The sequence below is a fragment of the Lithobates pipiens genome, unplaced genomic scaffold (assembly GCF_037356315.1).
Source record: "Lithobates pipiens isolate NorthernLeopardFrog02 unplaced genomic scaffold, aLitPip1_a1.2 Scaffold_8, whole genome shotgun sequence".
In the NCBI taxonomy this organism is placed as follows: Eukaryota; Metazoa; Chordata; class Amphibia; order Anura; family Ranidae; genus Lithobates; species Lithobates pipiens.
In genome coordinates this window covers 606657064-606681226 of record NW_027507903.1, presented here as the reverse complement: position 1 = coordinate 606681226, position 24163 = coordinate 606657064, and the positions used below count along the sequence as shown (strand labels likewise).

At 41.6% G+C, this 24163-nt stretch overlaps 2 protein-coding genes across 2 annotated transcripts in view; one reads left to right on the top strand and one right to left on the bottom strand.

Annotated features, from left to right (window-relative positions):
- The window catches only part of LOC143963803 (uncharacterized), a 37713-nt gene extending 30470 nt beyond the window's left edge, over positions 1 to 7243 (top strand). The window contains exon 5 of the mRNA XM_077473536.1: positions 5850 to 7243. Within this exon, the coding sequence (XP_077329662.1) occupies positions 5850 to 6829 (980 nt within the window). The 3' untranslated portion in view covers positions 6830 to 7243. The remainder of the gene's footprint in view (positions 1 to 5849) is intronic.
- A 9699-nt stretch (positions 7244 to 16942) lies between these two features.
- LOC143962322 (homeobox protein siamois-like) lies at positions 16943 to 19586 on the bottom strand. The gene is made up of 3 exons (XM_077471623.1): positions 19271 to 19586; positions 17487 to 17707; positions 16943 to 17083 (listed from the first exon to the last, which is right to left on the bottom strand). Exons 1-3 carry the CDS (start codon positions 19584 to 19586, stop codon positions 16943 to 16945), a joined length of 678 nt encoding a protein of 225 aa, XP_077327749.1.
- Between the last annotated feature and the right edge of the window lie 4577 nt (positions 19587 to 24163).

Here is a 24163-nt window from a genome sequence, read left to right as displayed (position 1 = left end):
AAATGTTACATGTTCCAGCTCCTGCCTCCAGACACCCCCCCCCCACCCTGACAGCGTGGAGGCAGGGGTGGGGTTGTGGGCAGAGCCAGGGTGGGTTGTGGGCGGGGTCAAGGGGGCCCCGTCAGGTACCCTGTATGGGGCCCCATAATTTCTAACAGCGGCCCTGGCTGTGATACCCAGCTTGGAAAGGCAAATTCTCAGTTCAGGTCCAGAACCAGCCAGGACCATGTAGTGCATACTACAGTGTATTTAATGCACCTCCTATGCCACATCCACTCCTTGCTGGTGCTGCCCAGTGTGTCATGTGATATCATGGTGCAAGGGAGCTGAGCGGAGCAGCCAAATCCTTGCTTGTGGGTCTGTGAGACAGGAGCAAGTCAAGCCAGGAGCGGGACTGCCAGTGCTTTTTGGACTGAAGGCACCACCTGGCATGGAGCTAGGCTGTCACTGTGTCTCAGAAGGGGATGTGTCGTGTCGGTGAGATGTCCTCATCTGTGCTGCTACACACTCATGTCAGTGTCATTGTTAAGCCCCATACACACTATCAGTTTTTCTGCTGAGTTTTTCCTTCAGATTTACCAAAACCATGTAGTGCAAGGGCCTGCCTGATTGCATACAAATTGAAATGCCTAAGGTTTGACCTTATATTATATGGCTTTGGTAAATCTGAAGGAAAAACTCAGCAGAAAATGATAGTGTGTATGGGGCTTAAGAGTAAATTTCATGTGTGTGTGCGCAGGTCATTCTAATTTCTTGCCCTTGGGAGTCCTGTCCCTGAAATACTTACTAAATTGAAGCCTTTAATATCTACCTTTAAATCACATTGCTAATTGCATATTGTACTTATTTGCAGCCTAAGTACTGAAAGTTGCACCTAAAATTGTGACTTTTAGAAATGCCAGTATATTTTGGGTGTCATGTCTTCTACAGACATGACACCCAAAATATACTGGTAGGTTGACAATACTGGTGCTGGAATGATCACTCCTTGGGATAAGAGATGGTTTAGGATGGTCTGCAAATCTGTCGCTGAGCAGATTTTGGTTGGCTGGAGAACACTGAGGGGTCGAGTTTGAAACTCTATTACCCCTTTGCAATCATCGATTGAACCCAAAGGTATAGGATGTTTAGGACATCTGTGACCTAGAGAAAGGCAAAGTCTAACAGAAAGATTGCTTTCGGCACAACATCAATCCTCAACAATAAAACCCACCCTTCGAATGCACTCAGCCTCACAGACCTTAATCATAGTTTTATGGACAAGCCTACCCCATTTCTACGCCCTGCTCTGTGAATACCTTCACTGATATCAAACCAGGTGCAAGTAACTGTGCAAATATTTACCCTACCAAAGGCCTGTAAACATTCAAACCACTCAACACTGCTCTCCGCATCTGAACAGAAAAAATAGGCAATTTATGATGATTGGGTTTGTCCTGAAAAATATTTTTACCCCCTCCAAGAATCATGCTGAGCTCTATCCGATGGAAAAAGTTCACAAAAAGTGGATGGTTTTGGTAGCAGACCCTGCCATCTCAGACTTAAATAAACATTTTACTGTACCTATAGAATATGCTGCTTTATTTAATCACCTCCAACCTGCCATATAGACCAGGGATCTCCAAACTATGGCCTTCTAGCTGTTGCAAAACTACCCATCCCACGAGGCACTGTAAAACTCTGACATTCACAGACATGACTAGGCATGATGGAAATTGTAGTTCCTGAACAACTGCCATAGTTTGGAAACACCTGGAAATGACAACAGGCGGGGTGCTCTCTTGTTCTGGGATGACATCATATAATGTTGCTCCAGTTTGACTGTACTTGTGTGCCCACAGGGACACGGCATGACCCTGTTCTCGGTAAAGACCCATGTGATCAGCTGTGTTCAATCGCAGCTGATCACATGTAGACAAGGAAATGCTTGTCATCAGCTCTCCCCTCTTCATACTTAGAGTGTGAGGAGAGGAGAGCTGATCAGCTACATTTCCTCACGGGGAGAACTGTACAATTAATCAGGGCACCAATCATCAGTGATGCCAGTCAGTGCCCATCAGTGATGCCAATCTGTGCCGCCTCCTGATCAGTGCAGCCTCATCTGCGCACATAAGCAAAGGAAAAAAAATTACTTATTTACAAAGTTTTCTAACAGAAACTAGGAAACCTTTTTTTTGTTTTTTCAAAATTTTTTGGCCTTTTTTATTTTATTTTTTTGCCACAGAAACAAAAAACCCAGTGGTGATTAAATACCACCAAAAGAAAGCTCTATTTGTGTAAATAAAAAATAATAAAAATTTCATTTGGGTACAGTGTTGCATGACCGCGCAATTGACATTCAAATTGTGACATCATTAAAGCTGAGAATTGGCATTGGCAAGAAGGAGGTATAAGTGTCTGGTAGGCAAGTGGTTAAGCACTGTTTGTGCTGAAGCCCAGGGGCGGGCTGGGCCAGGGGGCAGGGTGGCAATTTCCCCCTAGGCTGCCCTAACAATATACGCAAAATGGCCCGCGCCCGCTGCTCACGATTTTAAATTTTTTATTTTTTATTTTCGGGGCAGGGGCTGCAAGCTGAGGCAGAGGGAGGGGCGCGGAAACTCAAGAGGCACTCACACTCACTTATGTAGTGGAGGCCGCTCTGTTCCCGCACCTCCCGTCGGTCACGATCACACTAATCCACTGACAGTGGAGTGAGAGCCAACCTATCAGCTCGTGTGGGGAATCCCCCCCCCCCCTCCTCTTCTCCGAACACTGCAGCATGTGTGAGTGGCCGCCCACTCTGTTTCCTCCCCTGCTTCCTCATTGGTAGATGGAGGGAGCCCATCAGCCAAGCCTCTAGCAGCTGCAAAGAATCGTGGGACATGTAGTCCCTATTGCAGGTGGCCCAATAGCAATTCCTGGGCGCAAAAAATTCCCTAGCCTGGCCACAGGAAGAGGACAAACGAGAGGCTGTGGGGGAGCAGACTGTCACCCCATGAGGCTGATCCTGAGGACAGAGCAGAGATAATGTAAGTTTTTTTTGGTGAATGTGTTTTTTTTATTTTTTATTAAAAAGAAAGGTCTTACACTATGAAGATTTCTCACTTCTTTCCCATTGTTTCAAGCTGGGCGCTGATATTATTAACCCCTTCATGCCTAAACCTTTTATGACACTTGCTTACAGGTAACAAATCTTTTGTTAGAAAATTACTTAGAACCCCCAAACATTATATATATATATATATATATATATATATATATATATATATATATATATATATATATATATATATATATATATATATATATATATATATATATATAAAATATTTATTTTATTTTTTTAGCAAAATGGCAATTGTTGCAATTTTTTATGTCACACTGTATTTATGTAGCTGTTTTTCAAATACAATTTTTTTGGAAGAAATACACTTTCATTAATTTACCACTTCAATACCGGGCACTTTCATCCCTTCCTGCCCAGGTCAATTTTCATTGTGCAGTCATGCAACATTGTACCCAAATAAATTTTTTCCCACAAATAGAGCTTTCTTTTGGTGGTATTTGATCACCTCTGCGTTTTTTATTATTTGCGCTTTAAACAAAAAAAGAGTGCCAACTTTAACCACTTCAGCCCCGGACCATTTTACTGGCCAAAGACCAGACCACTTTTTGCGATTCGGCACTGCGTTGAGTTAACTGACAATTACACGGTCATGCGACGTGGCTCCCAAACAAAATTGACATCCTTTTTTTAGCACAAATAGAGCTTTCTTTTGGTGGTATTTGATCACCCCTGCGTTTTTTTTTTTGCGCTATAAACAAAAATAGAGCGACAATTTTGAAAAAAATGCATTATTTTTTACTTTTTGTTATAATAAATATCCCCCAAAAATATATAAAAAACCTTCTTTTTTTCAACTTAGTTTAGGCCGATACTTATTCTTCTACATATTTTTGGTAAAAAAAATCGCAATAAGCGATTATTGATTGGTTTGCGCAAAAGTTATAGCGTATACAAAATAAGGGATAGTTTTATGGCATTTTTATTAATAATTTTTTTTTTTTACTAGTAATGGTGGCAATCAGGGATTTTTATTGTGACTGCAACACATCGGACATTTTTGACACATTTTTGGGACCATTGTCATTTATCCAGTAATCAGTGCTATACAAATGCAGTGATTCCTGTGTAAATGACACTGGCAGTGAAGGGGTTAACCAGTGGGCAGTGTAGGGGCAGTGTAGAGGTTAAGTGTTCCTAGGGGTGTGTTACTAACTGTGGGGGGGCTGGGCTTTCATTTAGTGAACACTGATCTCTGCTCCAATCACATGGAGCAGAGATCAGCGTCACTTGTTGCTAGGCAGAACGGGGAGATGCTGTTTACAATGGCATCTCTCCGTTCAGCCGCCCCGTGAGACGATCGTGGATATGCCCATGGCGATCGAGTTCGCGGGACCCGCGACCGGACTCACGGGGGTCCCGCTCGCGATGGCAGGGCAGCATTAAAGATTGGATGTACCTGCACGCCAATATGCCTGCCCATGCCATTCTGCCAATGTACATCGGCGTGCGCTGGTCGGGAACTGGTTAAAAAAACACAATATTTTTTACTTTTTGCTATAATATGCCAACTTAAAAAAAAAATGTTTACTCAGTTTAGGCCGATGTGTAATTTTCTACATATTTTTGGTAAAAAAAATTGCGATAAGCAGTAATAAGTTATAGCGTCTACAAAATAGGTTATTGATTTATGGAATTTTTTTATTTTTAATTTTTACTAGTAATGCTGCGATATTTATTGTGACTGACATTGCGGTGGACAGATCAGGCTCTTTTGACCCTATTTTGGGACCAGTGACTTTTATACAGCGATCAGTGCTATAAAAATGCACTGATTACTATATAAATATCACTGGCAGGGAAGGGGTTAACACTAGGGGCAATCAAGGGGTTAAATGTGTTACCTAGGGAGTGATTCTAACTGTGGGGGAGATGGGACTGACTAGGGAGGAGTCCGATCCTATATACTAGGAACACACAATCTGTCTCCTCTCCCATGACAGGACGTGGATCTGTGTATTTACACACACAGATCCACATTCCTGCTCTGTCATGAGCGATTGCGGGTGCCCGGCAGACATCGACGCAACCGGGTACGTGCATCGGCTCCTCGGTGACGTGTACCTCTGTACCGACAGGAAGCCAAAGATGTCCTATGATAAAGAGCACACTGATGACATCTATCATAGAACCTGGTCCAGGAGGCAGGAATTCGTATGACAGCAGCCGCACTGAGTAAGCGGGAGATCTCCGCTCTGTGTTATGCAGCGGCTTTTCTCTCTCTAATCCCCATGCACTGAACAGACTGCATTGATGGGCACTGACAAGGCTGAGCTGATGGGCACTGGTGAGGCTGTATTGATGGGCACTGATGAGGCTGCATTGATGGGCACTGGTGATGGTGAGCTGATTTGTGGATTAATGGGCCACTTGACTAGACGTGCCCCCCAGGCCTAAGGCTACCAGCCCTCCCCTGCTGAAGCCCCCTATTGATTGATGTGACTGACGGCCACCAGCTCTCTGCTCAGGAAGCACTGAGAACCAAGAGCTTTGTTTTCAGTATTAGAGCTGGCAGGGGACAGATGCATCCAAACACCTTTTCTGTTGCATGGTATCTTTGAGCACCACAGAGTTCTATTTCCATATGATATCTAGCCTGTGTCCTGTACTGTACAATTTAAGATGGATAATTATATGAAAATTGTATAACAGCCTAGCAATAATTAATGCAATATTTATTTATTTTTTATAAAAAATGTATTTTATTTGTAACCAGTCAATAATTTTGTTCCCACACTTTTTCCAGGTCCGGTGTTGCACAGCCAATATTACAACTATCCAGAGGTCTTCTCTTTCCATTCAGTTGTCGTACTGGGTGCAGGACCATCTGGATTTGATATATCCCTAGAGCTGTCTCCACATGCTAAGCATGTCTATCTGAGCTACCGGGGTTCTTCATTACAGTGGATTCCACCAGCTAACCTCTCATTTGTGCCTCCAGTTGTGCGGGCCACTGCAAATAGTCTGATTTGTGAAGACGGGACAGAAATAATGGCTGACACTTTGATTTTCTGTACTGGTTATAAATATACCTACCCATTCTTGTTGACTGCCAGTGACACAATGGACAACCATAAGATAGACCAGAGAGATAAGATGAAGAGAAAAAATGTAGATGAACTTATAGACTTGAAATCAGGGAAAGGGTTTAAAAAAAATGAGGCAAACCCTCAGGTAAATGAAACACTTACTGTGAAATCATTCCTTCCTAAAGTGGACTTGTTGGAGGATGAAGACATTGTGGGAACTAATGGGGAACAGGGTCATCTCCCTCCACTCTACAAGCATCTCTTTCATGCTCGCTACCCTACTCTGGGCTTTATTGGAGCTGTTAAATTTGTGATTCCTTTCCCATTGTTTCATTTCCAGGTACAGTTTTTTCTGTCTGTACTGGAAGGTAAATTCCAGCTACCGCCTCCAGAGAAAATGCTTTCAGAATCCCGTGAAGAAGTCTTAAAAACCCGGAATTCTGGGATACCCTTAAAGAATCTTCACCGCCTTGGAAAAAGCTTTTTGGAGTACATGCAATGGCTTGCAGATACAGCAGGTTTGGAGCCACTGGCCCCTGTGCTCTGCAAAATATTGCAGGCCAGTTGGAACTTTCGAAATATAGAACCTACATTATACCGAAGACTTAACTTCCAGCTCTTGAACAGAGAGGAGTATAAAATGAAGGGGGAAGTTCCACTTCCTTTTTTGAATGCTTTTATGAAGTCATTACCTTAGAGTGTAAGTTCCTTGAGGGCAGGGACTGATGAACCTTCTAACCATTTGAACCAAGCGCTTAAAGAGGATACACCCTCCATGCAGTCCTGACTCAGAGGAAGCGTTTTTGATTTGGCGATATCTGGTCTCTGAGATGGGATCAGTGTAGCTGGTAAGCGGCAGTAGTGTTGGTGGTGGAAGTCCTCTTTTTTCCTGCAAACTCTGATGACACTTTTCCTATATCGGTGTGGTGTGTTTAAAACACGTTGGAGATTACAAGCAAACGTTTTTTGTTGATGGGATGATGGACTAATATTTGAACATTAGTATATGCATTTCCCTGTCTGCACTTTGTTAATATTTTTTGATTTCATGCTTTATTTATTCACTCATTTGCTTCACATAGCATTTATCGGATCAGTATAGCGCAGCTTATTTGGGAATGATGAATGTATGTACACTGTATATAGAAACATTATTATTACCCTGTTTCCCCCAAAATAAGACGTAGCGTGATTGTAGGTTATGGCTGCAATATAAGCTCTACCCCCCAAATAAGCCCTACCCTGAAAAGAAGACCTACAAGGCTTAATTGGGGGGTAGGGCTTATATTGCAGCCATCACCGACAATCACGCTAGGCCTTATTTTCAGGGAAACAGGGTATACTGTTGTATCAGCGGTTTACAAAATGAAGGCAGACATAACAGTTACAATACAATTTGGTACAAGAGGAATCGGAGGGCCCTGCTCGTGCTAGAGATTACAATCTAAGAAGGAGGGTCAGGTAAGACAAAAGGTAATAACTGTGGGGAATGAGCATAGAAAAGCATAGGCAGAAAAAAAGACTAAGTCCATCGAGTCTGCCCATTTTTTGTTTTTTTTTCACATGTTTTCTATTTCTTGTGTGGGTTTTTTTTCTTAGTTTGTTTTGTGTGTGTGTGTGTGTGTGTGTGTGTGTGTGTGTGTGTGTGTGTGTGTGTGTGTGTGTGTGTGTGTGTGTGTGTGTGTGTGTGTGTGTGTGTGTGTGTGTGTGTGTGTGTGTGTGTGTGTGTGTGTGTGTGTGTGTGTGGGTTTTTTTTTGTATTTTTTTTTTTCGTTAAATTTTTTTGTCTGAGCCTAGATCTGTGTTTGTGTTTCTGAAACTGCTTACTTTTGACTGTCTCACTACTTCAGCTGAACGTTTGTTACAAGCATCAACTTTCAGTAAAATAATAAATATCCTTTCAGTAAAATAATACTTTTTAAAATTAGTTTTGAACTTTTCCTCCAGCTAGTTTTAGGTCATGTCCCTGTGTTCTTGATCTTGGTTTCATATTGAAAATACTGCCCTCTTGAACCTTATTCACCCCCTTGATGTATTTAAAGGTTTCCCTTCTTTCCTCCCAGACTTCACAAACTTAAGTTCCTGAAGTCACTCTTGATATGTTTTAACCCCCACACCTTTCATAATTTTTGTTATCCATCTCTGGACTCGTTCTATCTTTATCAATATGTTTGTAAGTGAAGTTTTCAGAACTGGATACATTATTCTAAATGCAGTCTCAGTAAAGATCTATATAGAGGAATCGGGATCTCCTTCCTCTTGCTGGTGATCCCGCTAGTGTTGCATCCTAGAATTCTATTCCCACTGCCTTGCCACACACTATTTGCTCATTTTGCAATCATCTGAAATAAGTATACCCAAATCACACACGCACACACGCACACACACACATTTTATATTTATTTATATATATATATATATATATATATATAGTCAAAAGTATTGGGAGACCTGCCTTTAGACACACAAACTTTAATGGCATCCCAGTCTTGGTCCGTAGGGTTCAATATTGAGTTGGCCCACCCTTTGCAGCTATAACAGCTTCAACTCTTCTGCGAAGGCTGTCCACAAGTTTTAGGAGTGTGTCTATGGGAATGTTTGACCATTCTTCCAGAAGCGCATATGTGAGGTCAGGCACTGATGTTGAGCAAGAAGGCCTGACACAAGTCTCCGCTCTAATTCATCCCAAAAGGTATTCTATTGTGCGGAGATCAGGTCTCTGTGCAGGACAGTCAAGTTCCTCCACCCCAAACTCGCTCATCCATGTCTTTATGGACCTTTTTTTGTGCACTGGTCCAAATCATTTGGTGGAGGGGGGATTATGGTGTGTGGGTGTTTCTCAGGGGTTGGGCTTGGCCCCTTAGTTCCAGTGAAGGGAACTCCTAAGGCATCAGCATACCAAGACATTTTGGACTATTTCATGCTCCCAGCTTTGTGGGGACAGTTTAGGGATGGCCCCTTCCTGTTCCAACATAACTGCGCACCAGTGCACAAAGGAAAGTCCATAAAGACATGGAAAAGCGAGTTTGGGGTGGAGGAACTTGACTGGCCGACACAGGGTCCTGACCCCAATCTGATAGAACAACTTTGGGATGAAATAGTGTGGAGACTGCAAGCCAGGCCTTCTCTCCAACATCAGTGCCTGACCTAAATAAATGTGCTACTGGAAGAATGGTCAAACATTCCCATAGACACACTCCTAAACCTTGTGGACAGCCTTCTGAGAAGAGTTGAAGCTGTTATAGCTGCAAAAGGTGGGCCATCTCACTATAGAACCCTACGGACTAAGCCTGGGATGTCATTAAATTTCATGTGCGTGTAAAGGCAGGTGTCACAATACTTTTGACAATTTTGTGTGTGTGTGTGTGTGTGTGTGTGTGTGTGTGTCCCCGTGTCCTAGTGACCATTGTTACTCAAAACAGAATGTAATGGGAAATTCTAACTTTTAGAGTTGCCACTGGAACAAGATATGGGGCCAGCTCACACCAGAACGCGGTGCCAGAAACCCAAGTTGTGTACATGTTTGCCTGCCCATTAGAAGTATCATGCGATCCGATATCTGTGTGCTTTATAAAGTATTGCATGCATTGGTGTGGTCCAGTGTGATCTCACATTCAAATGAATGGGCTGAAATTGCACCTAGATCTCATGTAAATGGCACATCAAAGCACAGCATATTCTTCAGGGATTTATGGTATGAATTGGCCCTTAAACACCGCCTCTGGGTACACATCCGGTGGGGGGGCGGGGGACGACATATATCATGGAAAAGTGTTTAAGAAAATTTGGTCTAAATATTTACTATAATTGGGTGGATATCTTTACTACACGGTCATTGCTGTTTGATAAGTATGTCCCACCTGATCCACAGACTCCCCTTTATTTCCTGGTCAGCTCCAATGTCACCTCCTCTTTTATACCACAACTATTGCAAAGCAGATAATAACCAGAGCCTGGAAGACGCTGGCTCTTTGTGTGACCGCAATGAAAAACCTAGTCACCCAGGCACTGAGGCATGCCAGATTGCAGCAACACTTCAGGATGAAAAAGTGAACACTGGCCACCCTGGGTCAGCAAGTACTTACCCCTCAGGTTTCAACACTGCCCTTTTGAAGCCTTAAAGAGGAAGTAAACCCTGATGGGTTTTTACTTCCTCTTTGTTTCCCTGATGGGTTTTACTTCCTCTTTGTTTCCCTGATGGGTTTTACTTCCTCTTTGTTTTTGTTTAAAGCATAATGGGCTATGATGCATTGCATACCTGACACTTAGCTGACACAGGAGCCTGCAATGTCACTGCTGTCCCCTCTTCCACGAAGCGTCCATCTTACTTCCGTATATTGCGGCTCTGGCACTGTGATTGGCTGGAGCCACAATGACGTCACTCCTGTGCATGATCGCCTTTAGCAACGGTACGCTCAGTGTGCCTGCGCGCCGCTATCTACGGAGCATGCGCCGTAGACAGCGGTGGCTGTCTTTTGCAAATATCCTTGTATGTTTAGGAGATATTTCTTGCACCTACAGCTAAGCCTTAATCTAGGCTTACCTGTAGGTAAAAGTGGTCTGTAAGACTTTACAACCACTTTAACCAAATCCATTACTTTGTCCCCAATTTGAGCTTTTGGGACCGATGCCCACACAGACCCCGGAACCAATACCAATATATTAACTGTTCAATTATTTGTGATAGCTTTTATATCATCTAATAATATGTTTGAGAGGAAATTTCCCCTATTTTGGGGAGATTTTCTCTAACCTGTTGTGCCTATGAAGGGAAATCTTCTATCCAAAACAAAAACTGATTTTGGTTTTACCAAAATACTACTTTACTAAATACAAAATACTACTTTACCAAAATACTACTGTACTTTAAAGTAACCATTTCCTTTTCCCATGGAGGAGCAGTGTTGTCATATTGACTTGAACTACAGAACACCTGAGAAATATTAAGAGTGCAAACCTCAAAACACACTAGGAAGGGCTTCAGTTCCCTTTAATCCCCCAATCACCTTGCCTCCCCCAATCACCTTGCCCTCCCCCAATCCCCATGTAATCTTATAGTCTGTTATGGTATGAAATGTGTCCTTTGTCCTTACTTGTCACCTTATTTATAGCTTTGATGACCTCTCAATAGGCTGTCACTGAGACAGGTGTGGTCAGACATATCAACAATGCCTTGATCCTCTACAACTGAAAACTGAATATTTAATAAGTGGATATGGCTGACCAGTTTTACATGCATAATCAAACACTCCAAATAGAAAGAAATTTTCTAAAAACATTAAAACATGGACAATAATGATTTTATCAGATTTACATATTAGGATAAAACATATGAAATATAATTGATTTTCTTTAAAGATTCCAGGAAAGACTTAAATTCTTAAATTTCTTGCTTATTCATGTTTACTGAACATCTGGAATTTTTTTTTTTTTTGTGACGGTGTAATTACCTGTAATCTTTCTTTTTATTATATTTCCATCATTCCTTGCACAACAGCTGAACTGCTAATTCAGGCTTATAGTGGGTGTACTCACACTGGTTACTGGCATGGCAAAGAAGGTGAAGAGCAGGGAAGAAATGGGCTGACTATGACTGCCCAGTATTACATGCAGCTTCAGTATCTGTACTCTTATAATATATCCCAGGACAGTACAAATAATATATGCTGGCCTGCTGATACTGAGTGTAGAATTTCCCTCATTCAGACCTTAATCATAGTTGAATCACCAGTCAGGGACAGCTACGGGGTGTTATATAGCTACAGGACATTACTATTATTATTATTATACAGGCTTTATATAGCGCCTACAGTTTAAGCATCACTTTACAATTTGAGGGTAGACGGTACAAATACAATACACTTTAATACAGTAGGGATTAGAGGGCCCTGCTCCTTAGAGCTTACAATCTAAGAGGGAAGGTCAAGACATACAAGAGGTAATAACTATGGGGGATGTGATGATTGAGAAAATGTACAGTTGTTAGGTGGGGGCCAGATACACTTCTCTGAAGAGATAAGTTTTCAGGAATCTTCTGAAAGTGGACAAAGTAGGAGAAAGTTGGATAGATTGGGGTAGAGCATTCCAGAGGATAGGAGAGACTCTGGAGAAGTCCTGAAGGTGAGCATTGGATGAGGGGACAAGGGAGTTGGAGAGCAGGAGGTCTTGAGAAAATAAATGTACAGTTGTTAGGTGGGGGTCAGATACGCTTCTCTGAAGAGATGAGTTTTCAGGAATCGTCTGAAGTGGACAAAGCAGGAGAAAGTCGCACAAATTGGGGCAGAGCATGCCAGAGGATGGGAGAGGCTCTGGAGAAGTCCTGAAGGCAAGCATGGGAGGAGGTGACAAGGGAGTTAGAGAGCAGGAGGTCTTGGGAGGAGCAAAGAGAACAATTAGGTTGGTATTTTGAGGCTAGGTTAGTGATGTAGCTGGGTGCCAGGTTGTGGAGGGCTTTGTAAGTTGTTAGTATCTTGAATTTAATTTGTTGGTTGAGTGGCAGCCAATGGAGGGATTGGCAGAGGGGTATAGCAGACGCTGAGCGGTTTGTAAGGTGGATGCGCATGGCAGCAGCATTCATCATGATGGACTGAAGTAGGTATAGACTATTTAGAGGTAAGCCAATGAGGAGGGAGTTGCAGTAGTCAAGGTGAGAGATGAGCAGGGAGTGAATTAGAAGCTTTGTGGTGACATTGGTCAGGAAGAGCCGTATCTTGGAGATGTTGCAGAGGTTGAGGCGGCAAATTTTGGATAGTGATAAGATGTGGGTCGAAAGGTTTGTTTGGAGTCCAGGATTATACCTAGGACCTTGGCGTGGGGCGACAAGTTGATAGTTGAGCCATTGATATTGACAGTACATGTTCCCTCATCAGACCTGTCATCACACCACTGGGCAGTGGGGGGTCTTGCTCCATCTACTTAATTTGCAACTGAGATGCCATATTAGAATATATATACATATATACAGTATCTCACAAAAGTGAGTACACCCCTCACATTTTCATAAATATTTTATTATATCTTTTCATGTGACAACACTGAAGAAATTACACTTTGCTACAATGTAAACAGTAACATGCAAACATGTACAGCTTGTTGCTGGCTCCTCAAAATAACTCAACACACAGCCATCAATGTATAAACCGCTGGCAACAAAAGTGACTACACCCCTAAGTGAAAATGTCCAAATTGGGTCCAAAGTGTCAATATATTGTGTAGCCACCATTTATTTTCCAGCACTGCCTTAACCCTCTTGAGCATGGAGTTCCCCAGAGCTTCACAGGTTGCTACTGGAGTCCTCTTCCACTCCTCCATGATGACATCACGGAGCTGGTGGATGTTAGAGACCTTTCATTTGGGGGATCATGCTCTGCTTCAGTATGTCACAGCACATGTTGGCATGGTTCCCTCAATGAACTGTAGCTCCCCAGTACCGGCAACACTAATGCAGCCCTAGACCATGGCACTCCTACTACCATGCTTAAATGTAGGCAAGACACACTTGTCTTTGTACTCCTAACCTGGTTGCTGACACAAACGCTTGATGACATTCTGAACCAAATAAGTTTATCTTCGTGTCATCAGACCACAGGTCATGGTTCCAGTAATCCATGTCCTTCGTCTGCTTGTCTTCAGCAAACTGTTTGCAGGCTTTCTTGTGCATCATCGTTAGAAGAGGCTTCCTTCTGGGATGAAAGCCATACAGACCAATTTAATGCAGTTTGAGGTTTATGGTCTGAGCACTTACAAGCACTTACAAGCTGACCCCTCACCCCTTCAACCTCTGTAGCAATGCTGCAAGCACTCATATGTCTAATTCCCAAAGACAACTTCTGGATATGAGCATGTGCACTCAACTTCTTTGGTCGACCATGGCAAGGCAATTTCTGAGTGCAAACTGTCCTGTTAAACCGTTATATGGTCTTGGCCACCATGCTGCAGCTCAGTTTAAGGGTCTTGGCAACCTTCTTATAGCCTAGGCCATCTTTATGTAGAACAACAATTCTTTTTTTCAGATCCTCTGAGAGTTCTTTGGCATGAGGTGCCATGTTGAACTTCCAGTGACCAGTATGAGAGAGTAAGAGCGATAACACCAAATTTAACACACCTACTCCCCATTCACACCTGAGACCTTGTAACACGAACAAGTTACATGACACCAGGGAGGCAAAATGGCTAATTGGGCCCAATGTGGACATTTTTACTTGTTGTCAGCAGTTTAGACATCAATGGCTGTGTTGAGTTATTTTGAGGGGGCAGCAAATTTACACTGTTATACAAGCTCTACACCCTCTACTTTACATTGTAGTAAAGTGTCAATTCTTCAGTGTTGTCACATGAAAAGATATAATAAAATATTTCCAAAAATGTGAGGGTTGTACTCACTTTTGTGAGATACTGTGTGTGTGTGTTTTATCAAAAACAATATTCACCCTAATATGCCCACCAATCATTGCAGTATTAGTACAGGCACACTTTGTGTGGTACACTTTCTGTGGCCCAAAGGGATCCCTATCATGAAGGGGTCAGTTGGTTGTGTTAGTAAAACTGGCCATACACTGTTCACATTTTGTCTGGTTCCTGATAAACCAGCCAAAATTCCCTTAGTAGGTGGCCCTGTTGGTCCTTTCCCACCTGACATCCCTCTAGTGATAAAGCGGAGGAGCCAAGCCAAAAAAGGCAAACAATGTCAGCATCCAATCAGATGCAGCCACTGTTTAGGTATTCTGACAGCTGTTGATGCTGGCTGTCGGTATACAATAGCCGCAGAGGAAGATTTGTCTTAAACAAAAAAAATCCAGGTTGAAAAAAAAAAATCGAATAGTGTGTGACCAGCTTTTAGGTTGATGGATATGTGTGCAGTGTCTCCTATATGCAGCTCTAGTAAGATTGTATTTCCATACATTCTAGTAAAAGTGAAACTGTCAGCCATTTAAATATACCCTAGCATGCTGGTTGGACATAAAAGAAGCAGCAGCAAAATTATGAGGTTATCCCTCTTCTCACTTTGTTCTCTCTCCCTATTATCATGTTCATTGAAAGCACATTTTCACTGGAGCAGAAGGTTATTGGCTTTAGATATACACCAGTGGTTCTGGTGGGGAACCGCTAACAGGCCAGGTTTGCAAGATAATGGCACTACATCACAGGTGGTATAATTTGCTGCTCAGTAAATGCAGTATTCTAGTCTGCATCTCCCCAAGGTAATACTTAAAATCTGGCCTGTTAGTGGGTCCTGAGGGCAGGATTTGAGGAGTTGCCACTGGTATATACCCTTCTTCTTTCAGAGGAGAATAGGAAGCTAAAGACATTTACAGGTATAGGTATTTTGTTAATCAAAATTGCTCAATATAGGCTATGCTGCATTAATCACATCATTTCCTTGAGACAAATTGTTGCGGGACATTTTTTCAGTACATAAAGACGTCAAAAGGTGTTGAGAAAAGGAAAGGAAAGAAAAAGCGTTGAAAAAGAGCAGATATGAATAGAAGACACTCCATCTAGGTTAGACGGTTGTAGGGACAGGGTCCCCTTCAGCCCATGGGAAGAACTCCGTGGAATAACTGAACATAGACCACGGGGTCCAAGTTTTAGAGAATTGCTTATCTTTACCCACTTCCCGCACCACCATTTGTTTCAGGTCTCTTATTTGGTGCACTTCAATTGTCCAATCACCCATACAATGCATTTTTTTAAGGTGACTTCAGTTTACTGAGCTCTTGTTTGCCCTATTCATGGTTCTGGCCCATTCCTGCAGAAACTAGAATGTGTATTGGGGTACAAATAAAAACCCGGTGTTTGATGTTTCTTTGAAGTTATGGTGTAGAGAGGCATTTACTGTGAGCTTTGATCTTCAGTACATCACACATTATCAAACCTTTATCAGAGTGTGAAATAATGCTCATTTACTTATCTCCAGACACTAAAATAAAATGAGTAATTACTCATATAAAATAAATATATTTGACTTGAAATTATGGTCTAATAGTTTTACAATTTTTTTTATTTAAATAAAAAAAAAATGTACACGATTCGACTTTTTTGTATTTGACATCATCAATACTACTTTAGGCATAACCTAAAAATATACATTAATATATCTTTATTAATCATTCATTTAATGTGTATTTTTTGAAAAAAAAATGTGTTTATAGTAACACATTGGATTTGATTTGGATTATGCTTGAATAGAAATTATGGTCTAATAGTTTTACAATTTATAACATAATATAACATATTGGATTTGAAAAATAAAATTATTTTATTAACTGGTGTTTAATTCACTTCAGAACTTTTTATATTTAAACCTGAAATATCGTATGGTCTTTTTAAATAAAACCATTTCAATTTAAATAAAAAAACATACAAACATAACATAGTTATTTCTCCTTTTCCATATTATTTATTTTCAAATGTTTCTAATTTAATTATATCTTGATGTATTGCTTTTGTTTTGTTTTTTTTTCTTCTCACTGAATTTGCATTACAAAGAAGTTTCAGATAATCAACAGTCAACTGATATTTGCTATTACTGTAAATAGAAAAAAATGGCCAAGCCAGAATGCAATTGAAAACCTTTAAGCTTATATTATATTATTTCAAAAATTCCATTAGAAAAGCAACCCACAGTGAACACTGAATCTTCACTTTGACTTAAAAAGAACAGAGGGTCAGTTTTGGGTATCACAGTATGTAGTGTGAAGGGGAAAGGGATAAAAAAAAAAGTGCTGAAAATGCCATTTAATATAAATAGTCTTAAACTTTGATTTTCATGTTTCTCCGTCTGGGTGTGAAAGGTCTTGTGTGGATGTTCTTAGCTGTTTTTGCATACTTTTGGATATGGAGATTCTGCACATACAAAGTTTGGCTTTCTTCTCGCCATTAAGGCATTTTCAGTTTCCTGAGAATTGGGAGATTTTGTCATGTATCTCGCTCTTCGGTTTTGAAACCAGACCTGTAAAAACAACAAGTTGCTATTAATGACTATACTGTCTTCTAGATAACATATATACTTGAGAAAAATAAATATTTTCACATAGTATTCTTAAATACAAAATAAATTACAATTAAATGTTTTCATTTCAATTCACAGGTAAAATTAAAATGACATCATTTAATAAAAATTACATTAAAACTATTCATTAATGCCTTATTTAAAGTAAATAATACATTTAAATTTAGTACATTTGGATCTTCAATTCAGAGAAGGATAAATTGTCCATAATATATAAGTAGGATTTCGAAAAGGTATTTTCATAAATTTTTCAATCCACTTTGTATTTTTTATGTATTTCCAATTCTTGACACATATTATTGCCCTTGAATTTATTCTATAACAAATAAGAATAACTTCTCACCTGTATTCTGGGTTCTGGTATCCCAGTTATCTGTGAGAAGCAGCATCTGCTCACATAGTCTGGGTAGGGATTGAAGTTAAACTGTTTTTGAAGGAAGAGGGTTTGTTGTTTATTGTATAAGGTTCTTTTTCTAGACTTCTGACTTGAAGTTGATGGAAGCTGATCTTCTATGTCACCTCTGATCATATTAGAACTTTCTAGTTCCTCCACAGGGAAAGGCCCTATTAAAGAGACCAACAAAGTCTGATATTAATAAAAGAAAAGTAACTGGTATAAAAAAAAAATACATGGTGCCTAAATGGTTCTTTTTCATAAATGAATGCTTTGATTACACCAGTCGCTATCAAATAAGCCTGATTAGAAAAGCTTGGAATATACCAATGTTTTACAGAGTTTTATGTTGCTACTAAAAATAAAGGGGTTATTTGGTTGTGACCTAGGACAGAGCTCAGGTAAATGATAAAAAACATATTTTTTCCCACAGTTCCAAAAAAGGGTTATAAGCACAGGAAAAAAAAACCTCTCTAAATATTTCCATAAGATATTCAATAAAAAATCATGACATCAGAATTATGTGATTTTTACATTTTGTGAAGGCCCATTCTGTTTTTCGTTGTGTTTTTTTTTTTTCACTTTGCACAATGTTCTACAGTTCTAAAAAGAGTTATAATATCAGAGAAAAATAATATATAACTTCTAGTATTCCATGGAACACCATGCCATTAGAATTGTGAGATTTTTACATTTTGTGCAGGTTCATACATACAATACACCTTTATTTTCTGTCCAAGCCATATAAATCACATTTGAGTGTTGCAACTGATTTTTGAAATATAATGAATTCTAAGTAACAGAGCATCTACGTTTTAGCATGGTATAATAGTCATGATACTATAAGGTTATTTGTAAGGGTTATAACCAACCTCTATTTTTTTATTTTTTTAGGTCTAAATTTGGGAAAAGTTGCAATCTCTGTTAGATTTTTGACTGTTGACCTACTGAGGAGATTTCTTTAGGCTGGCCATACATTATACCATTTACTTGTACAGTTTTCCTTTAGATTGACCAAAACCATATAATATGGGGTCAAGCCTAAACACTTTCAATTTGCATGCAATCAGGCAGGCACTTGCACTACATAGGCAAAGGAAATTGAATAATGAAAATTGTATAATATATGGCCAGCCGTTTCAGCGACAGCTATAAGCTAAATTAGGGGAGCCATTGTCAGTTGGATGCAAAGAGACAGAAGGCTGTAAAAAGATATTCTAACTCTAATCCACTCTACTGAAAAAATATTTTTGTTTCTGTTCATATTAGAAGTATTTCTCATCACTTCCTATCCTGAAAGGAAGTGAGGGTAAACTCACCTAATAGGGACCCTCACTAAAAATCAGACATGGGGATTAATTTACAAAAGGCTGTTCACTTTACAAGGGGATTTTCTCCAGAGATCAATGAACATGTTGACGTTTCACATTGCAAAGAATACCCAATCACACGGAAGGAAAATTTAAAAAAGAAATAAAAAATATCATTGCACATGATTGGATGGTAGAAGTCAGTCAAACTTCACTTCATCCACTAAACTCTGTAAAATTTCTCTTGCAAAGTGAAACATTTATTTGCCTTTTAGTAAACCAACTACATAGGCTCCAACTGCTTTATGTGGTCTATGCCTTTAACTAAAGTACTCTAAATAATTTGTATCTAGAGATTGGCCTAAAAAAACATGCAGGTTTATATACTCTTAATAATACACATTTATAAAATATGGAACTTACTTTTAAGTGCAGCTGTGTTTTGACTTGTGCAATGAAGCTGATCCTGGATGCATGTGGTTTGCGTGGGCTCCTCTTGCTTGACAGTAACAATGGTACCACTTTTCTGGGTTTCTTGTGGGATCCCAATAACTGAATAAAGCTCTACTAGGGTGTTCTGAAGGATGTTTGGGTTCTTCAAAGGCAATTGTAATTCCACATCCGAAGGAAATGTCCCAGAGCTGCCCACTGACTTAATGGGCAGATAAAGGTCAGGATAGTCTTCTTGTAGGGAAAGAGCATTACAAATCACCTGTTCAAACTCTGGGTCATTTTCCATGTTGGCTCATCTGAGTCTTCTCTCAAAATGTTTGGTCATAGTTAATTCAAAACTCTTTATATATTCAGAGGGGACTAGTGAAGTGTCAAAAAAGCTGAGTTAGGACAAAGGATACTTTACTTTGATGGCCCTAAGAGGACCAGTAATGAAACCTCCTCTGGTCCTTGATCTGCCTCCAAAACTGTCTCCCTGTTCACACATCATTTGGACAAGAACAAGAACTGTGTTAGTAGATTGCATATTGTAAACACATGGAGTCCTTTCATATCAAAAGAAACTTGGTGAAACTGCTACACACTTCAAATACATGTAATCCACATCTTTAGTTGACATTCAAAAGAAATGATCATCAAAGGGCAGTTCCTTAGTATAACCTTCCATACCACCCATGTTAATTTATTCCTAGTTCTAAATAATTACGTTAATGCATTTTGTTTTTATTTAGACAGCCTTAGAGAATAAAACATTCCTTGTATTAGTTTTGTTTTAGTTTTCATTTTTTTAAATCACATTTAAAAAAAATGATAATAATAAATGGAATATTCTATTTTGAAAAAGTGTATCAATTTAAAATCTTGCATTTGTTTAGCATACAACAGCCATCATCAGGTGGACAAATAGATAGACTAGAGATAGATAGATAAGTTGTAGATAGATAGATAGATAGATAGATAGATAGATAACTAGACGATAGATAGATAAATTGTAGATAGATATGAAAGTAGATAGACAGAATAAAAGGACAGTGAATAAATATGCAAGAGATAGTTAAGAGGTAGATATAAGATATATGCATGGGTTTGTATGAGATAGATAGACAGATAGATAGATAGATAGATAGATGCTGTAGAACAGATAGACTCATATGAAGGTAGATGAGTGGTAAATATGAAAAGGAAATTATATATATATAATATATAATATGGGATAGATGCACATATTAATGTGAGATTTGATAGATATATAAATAATTAGAAGAGTTGAATAAATAGTGTGACATATAGATAGATAGAAAGACAGACAGATAGAATAATGGGAATGGGAAGAAATATCCAAGAGATAATTAATAAGTAAATATGCAATACATGCATTAGTTCATATGAGGATAGATAGACAGATAGATATAAATAACAAAAGTAGACAAGTGATAGATGTGATTTGTAGATAGATAGATAGAATATTGGGACCAGGAAGTAATATCCAAGAGATAGTTAAGAGGTAAATATGAAATACATGCATGGGTTCATATGAGATAGACAGGCAGACAGATATAAATAATAAAAGTAGACAAGAGATAGATTTGAGATGGAAAGAACAATATATAAATAATGTGATTTGTAGATAGATAGATAGGTGCTGTAAATAAGTAGACTAATGGGACAGCGATAAAATTACTTAGTACACTAGGTAGATAAGTGGAAGATATGAGATACAGTAGATAGATAGATGGGTTATTATTAGATATATGCAGTATATTATATATTTATATATATATTATATATTTATATATATGAGATGAATGTGTAGATTGATATGAGATTTAATTAATAAATAGATGCACAGGTTAATATTAGATAGATAGATTTGATTAATAGAGAGATGTGTATAATGAGGTAGATATGAGATAGATATGTGATATTTATTTAATATACAGTATATATAAAATAGATAATGTTATATATAGAATGATGAGCAATAGGTGTGAGATAGATGAATACATAGAGAGACATTCTTTGGTGTTTTACAAGGTAAAGTATCAGTGCAAATAACATTGGCTGTACTCAATATTTTGTTTATTTAGAGGAAACAAATGATTACCTATCATTTAGGTTTAATGGACAACATAGATACATTAGAATGCAGTCTGCAATCCACAAAGGGAGATGATTAGGACACCATGGGGCTGGAGCAGACACACATCATTAGGAGCTGATACTCTAATAACCTAGTCACTATTGTCCCAGTCTGATATCATTCATCTCCATCTTCAAAAGGTACTTGAAGCTTGATAAAGACTTCCAATCCATATACACACCTGACACGCCTGTACATTGCAGCAACCATCAAAACCAGCCGGGCTATTTTAGACCTAATTTTCTCAACTCAAAGAAACATTAAGGGACCATTTTGATCTATGCATGGGTGTAGAGGTGTGTTTTTGTGTAATGTTACGTAGGTGCAGGGGCGTAACTAGAAATCACAGGGCCCCATAGCAAAATGTTGCATGCCCCCCCCCCCCCCCCACAAAAAAAAATGAACTAATGCCATTGAACAACAGATTACCACACTCATGTAGCACAGTACCCAGGCAACAGCTTATATTAATTTCATCCAACAAAGTATGCAGTATACTGTATGCAGCCCCTGAAGGACACACATGCATATCCCCATCAGTACAGGCCCCCCCTCAGTGCAGACACCACCCTCAGTGCAGGACATCCCCAGCAGTGCAAACCCACCCCTCTCAGTGCAGACCCCCTCAGTAGTACCGACCCCCCAGCAGTGCAGACACCCCCCTTAGTACATACACCCCACTTAGTGCAGACCCCCCCATCAGTACAGACACTCCCCACCTCAGTGCAGACCCCCCCAGCAGTACAGACACCCCCACCTCAGTGCAGACCCCCCCAGCAGTACAGACACCCCCCATTACAGACCCCCCTCAGTGCAGACACCCCCCATCAGTACAGACCCCCCACCCAAGTGCAGACCCCCCAGCAATGCAGACATCCCCCTTAGTACCCACACCCCCCATTACAGACCCCCCAGCTTTGCAGACAACCCCCTCAGTACAGACTCCCCCTCAGTAGTGCAGGGCCCCAAGCAGTGCAGGCCCTCCCTCAGTAGTGCAGACCCCCACCTCAGTAGTGCAGACCCCCACCTCAGTAGTGCAGACTCCCCCTCAGTACAGACCCCCACCTCAGTAGTGCAGACCCCCACCTCAGTAGTGCAGACTCCCCCTCAGTAGTGCAGACTCCCCCTCAGTAGTGCAGACCCCCACCTCAGTAGTGCAGGCCCCCACCTCAGTAGTGCAGGCCCCCACCTCAGTAGTGCAGACCCCCCCTCAGTAGTGCAGACTCTCCCTCAGTAGTGCAGACTCCCCCTCAGTAGTGCAGACCCCCCCTCAGTAGTGCAGACCCCCCCCTCAGTAGTGCAGACCCCCCCCTCAGTAGTGCAGACTCCCCCCCTCAGTAGTGCAGACTCCCCCTCAGTAGTGCAGACTCCCCCTCAGTAGTGAAGACCCCCCCCTCAGTAGTGCAGACTCCCCCTCAGTAGTGCAGAGCAGACCCCCCCTCAGTAGTGCAGAGCAGACCCCCCCAGTATTGCAGAGCAGACCCCCCAGGAGTGCAGAACAGACCCCCCTCAGTAGTGCAGAGCAGACCCCCCCCCCCAGTAGTGCAGAACAGACCCCCCTCAGTAGTGCAGAGCAGACCCTCCTAGTAGTGCAGAGCAGACCCTCCTAGTAGTGCAGAGCAGACCCCCCTCAGTAGTGCAGAGCAGACCCCCCCCAGTAGTGCAGAGCAGACCCCCCCTCAGTAGTGCAGAGCAGACCCCCCCAGTAGTGCAGAGCAGACCCCCCCTCAGTAGTGCAGAGCAGACCCCCTCCAGTAGTGCAGAGCAGATCCCCCTCAGTAGTGCAGAGCAGATCCCCCTCAGTAGTGCAGAGCAGATCCCCCCTCAGTAGTGCAGAGCAGACCCCCCCCTCAGTAGTGCAGAGCAGACCCCCTCAGTAGTGCAGAACAGACCCCCCCCAGTAGTGCAGAGCAGACCCCCCCAGTAGTGCAGAGCAGACCCCCCCTCAGTAGTGCAGAGCAGACCCTCCTAGTAGTGCAGAGCAGACTCCCCCCCTCGTAGTGCAGAGCAGACTCTCCTAGTAGTGCAGAGCAGACCCCCCACTCAGTAGTGCAGAGCAGACCCCCCCCCTCAGTAGTGCAGAGCAGACCCCCCCCCTCAGTAGTGCAGAGCAGACCCCCCCCCTCAGTAGTGCAGAGCAGACCCCCCCTCAGTAGTGCAGAGCAGACCCCCCTCAGTAGTGCAGAGCAGACCCTCCTAGTAGTGCAGAGCAGACCCCTCCTCAGTAGTGCAGAGCAGACCCCCCCCCCTCAGTAGTGCAGAGCAGACCCCCCCCCTCAGTAGTGCAGAGCAGACCCCCCCCCTCAGTAGTGCAGAGCAGACCCCCCCCCCCTCAGTAGTGCAGAGCAGACCCCCCTCAGTAGTGCAGAGCAGACCCCCCTCAGTAGTGCAGAGCAGACCCCCCCTCAGTAGTGCAGAGCAGACCCCCCCCCTCAGTAGTGCAGAGCAGACCCCCCCCTCAGTAGTGCAGAGCAGACCCCCCCCCCTCAGTAGTGCAGAGCAGACCCCCCCCTCAGTAGTGCAGAGCAGACCCCCCCCTCAGTAGTGCAGAGCAGACCCCCCCTCAGTAGTGCAGAGCAGACCCTCCTAGTAGTGCAGAGCAGACCCCCCCTCAGTAGTGCAGAGCAGACCCCCCCCTCAGTAGTGCAGAGCAGACCCCCCCCCTCAGTAGTGCAGAGCAGACCCCCCCTCAGTAGTGCAGAGCAGACCCCCCCCTCAGTAGT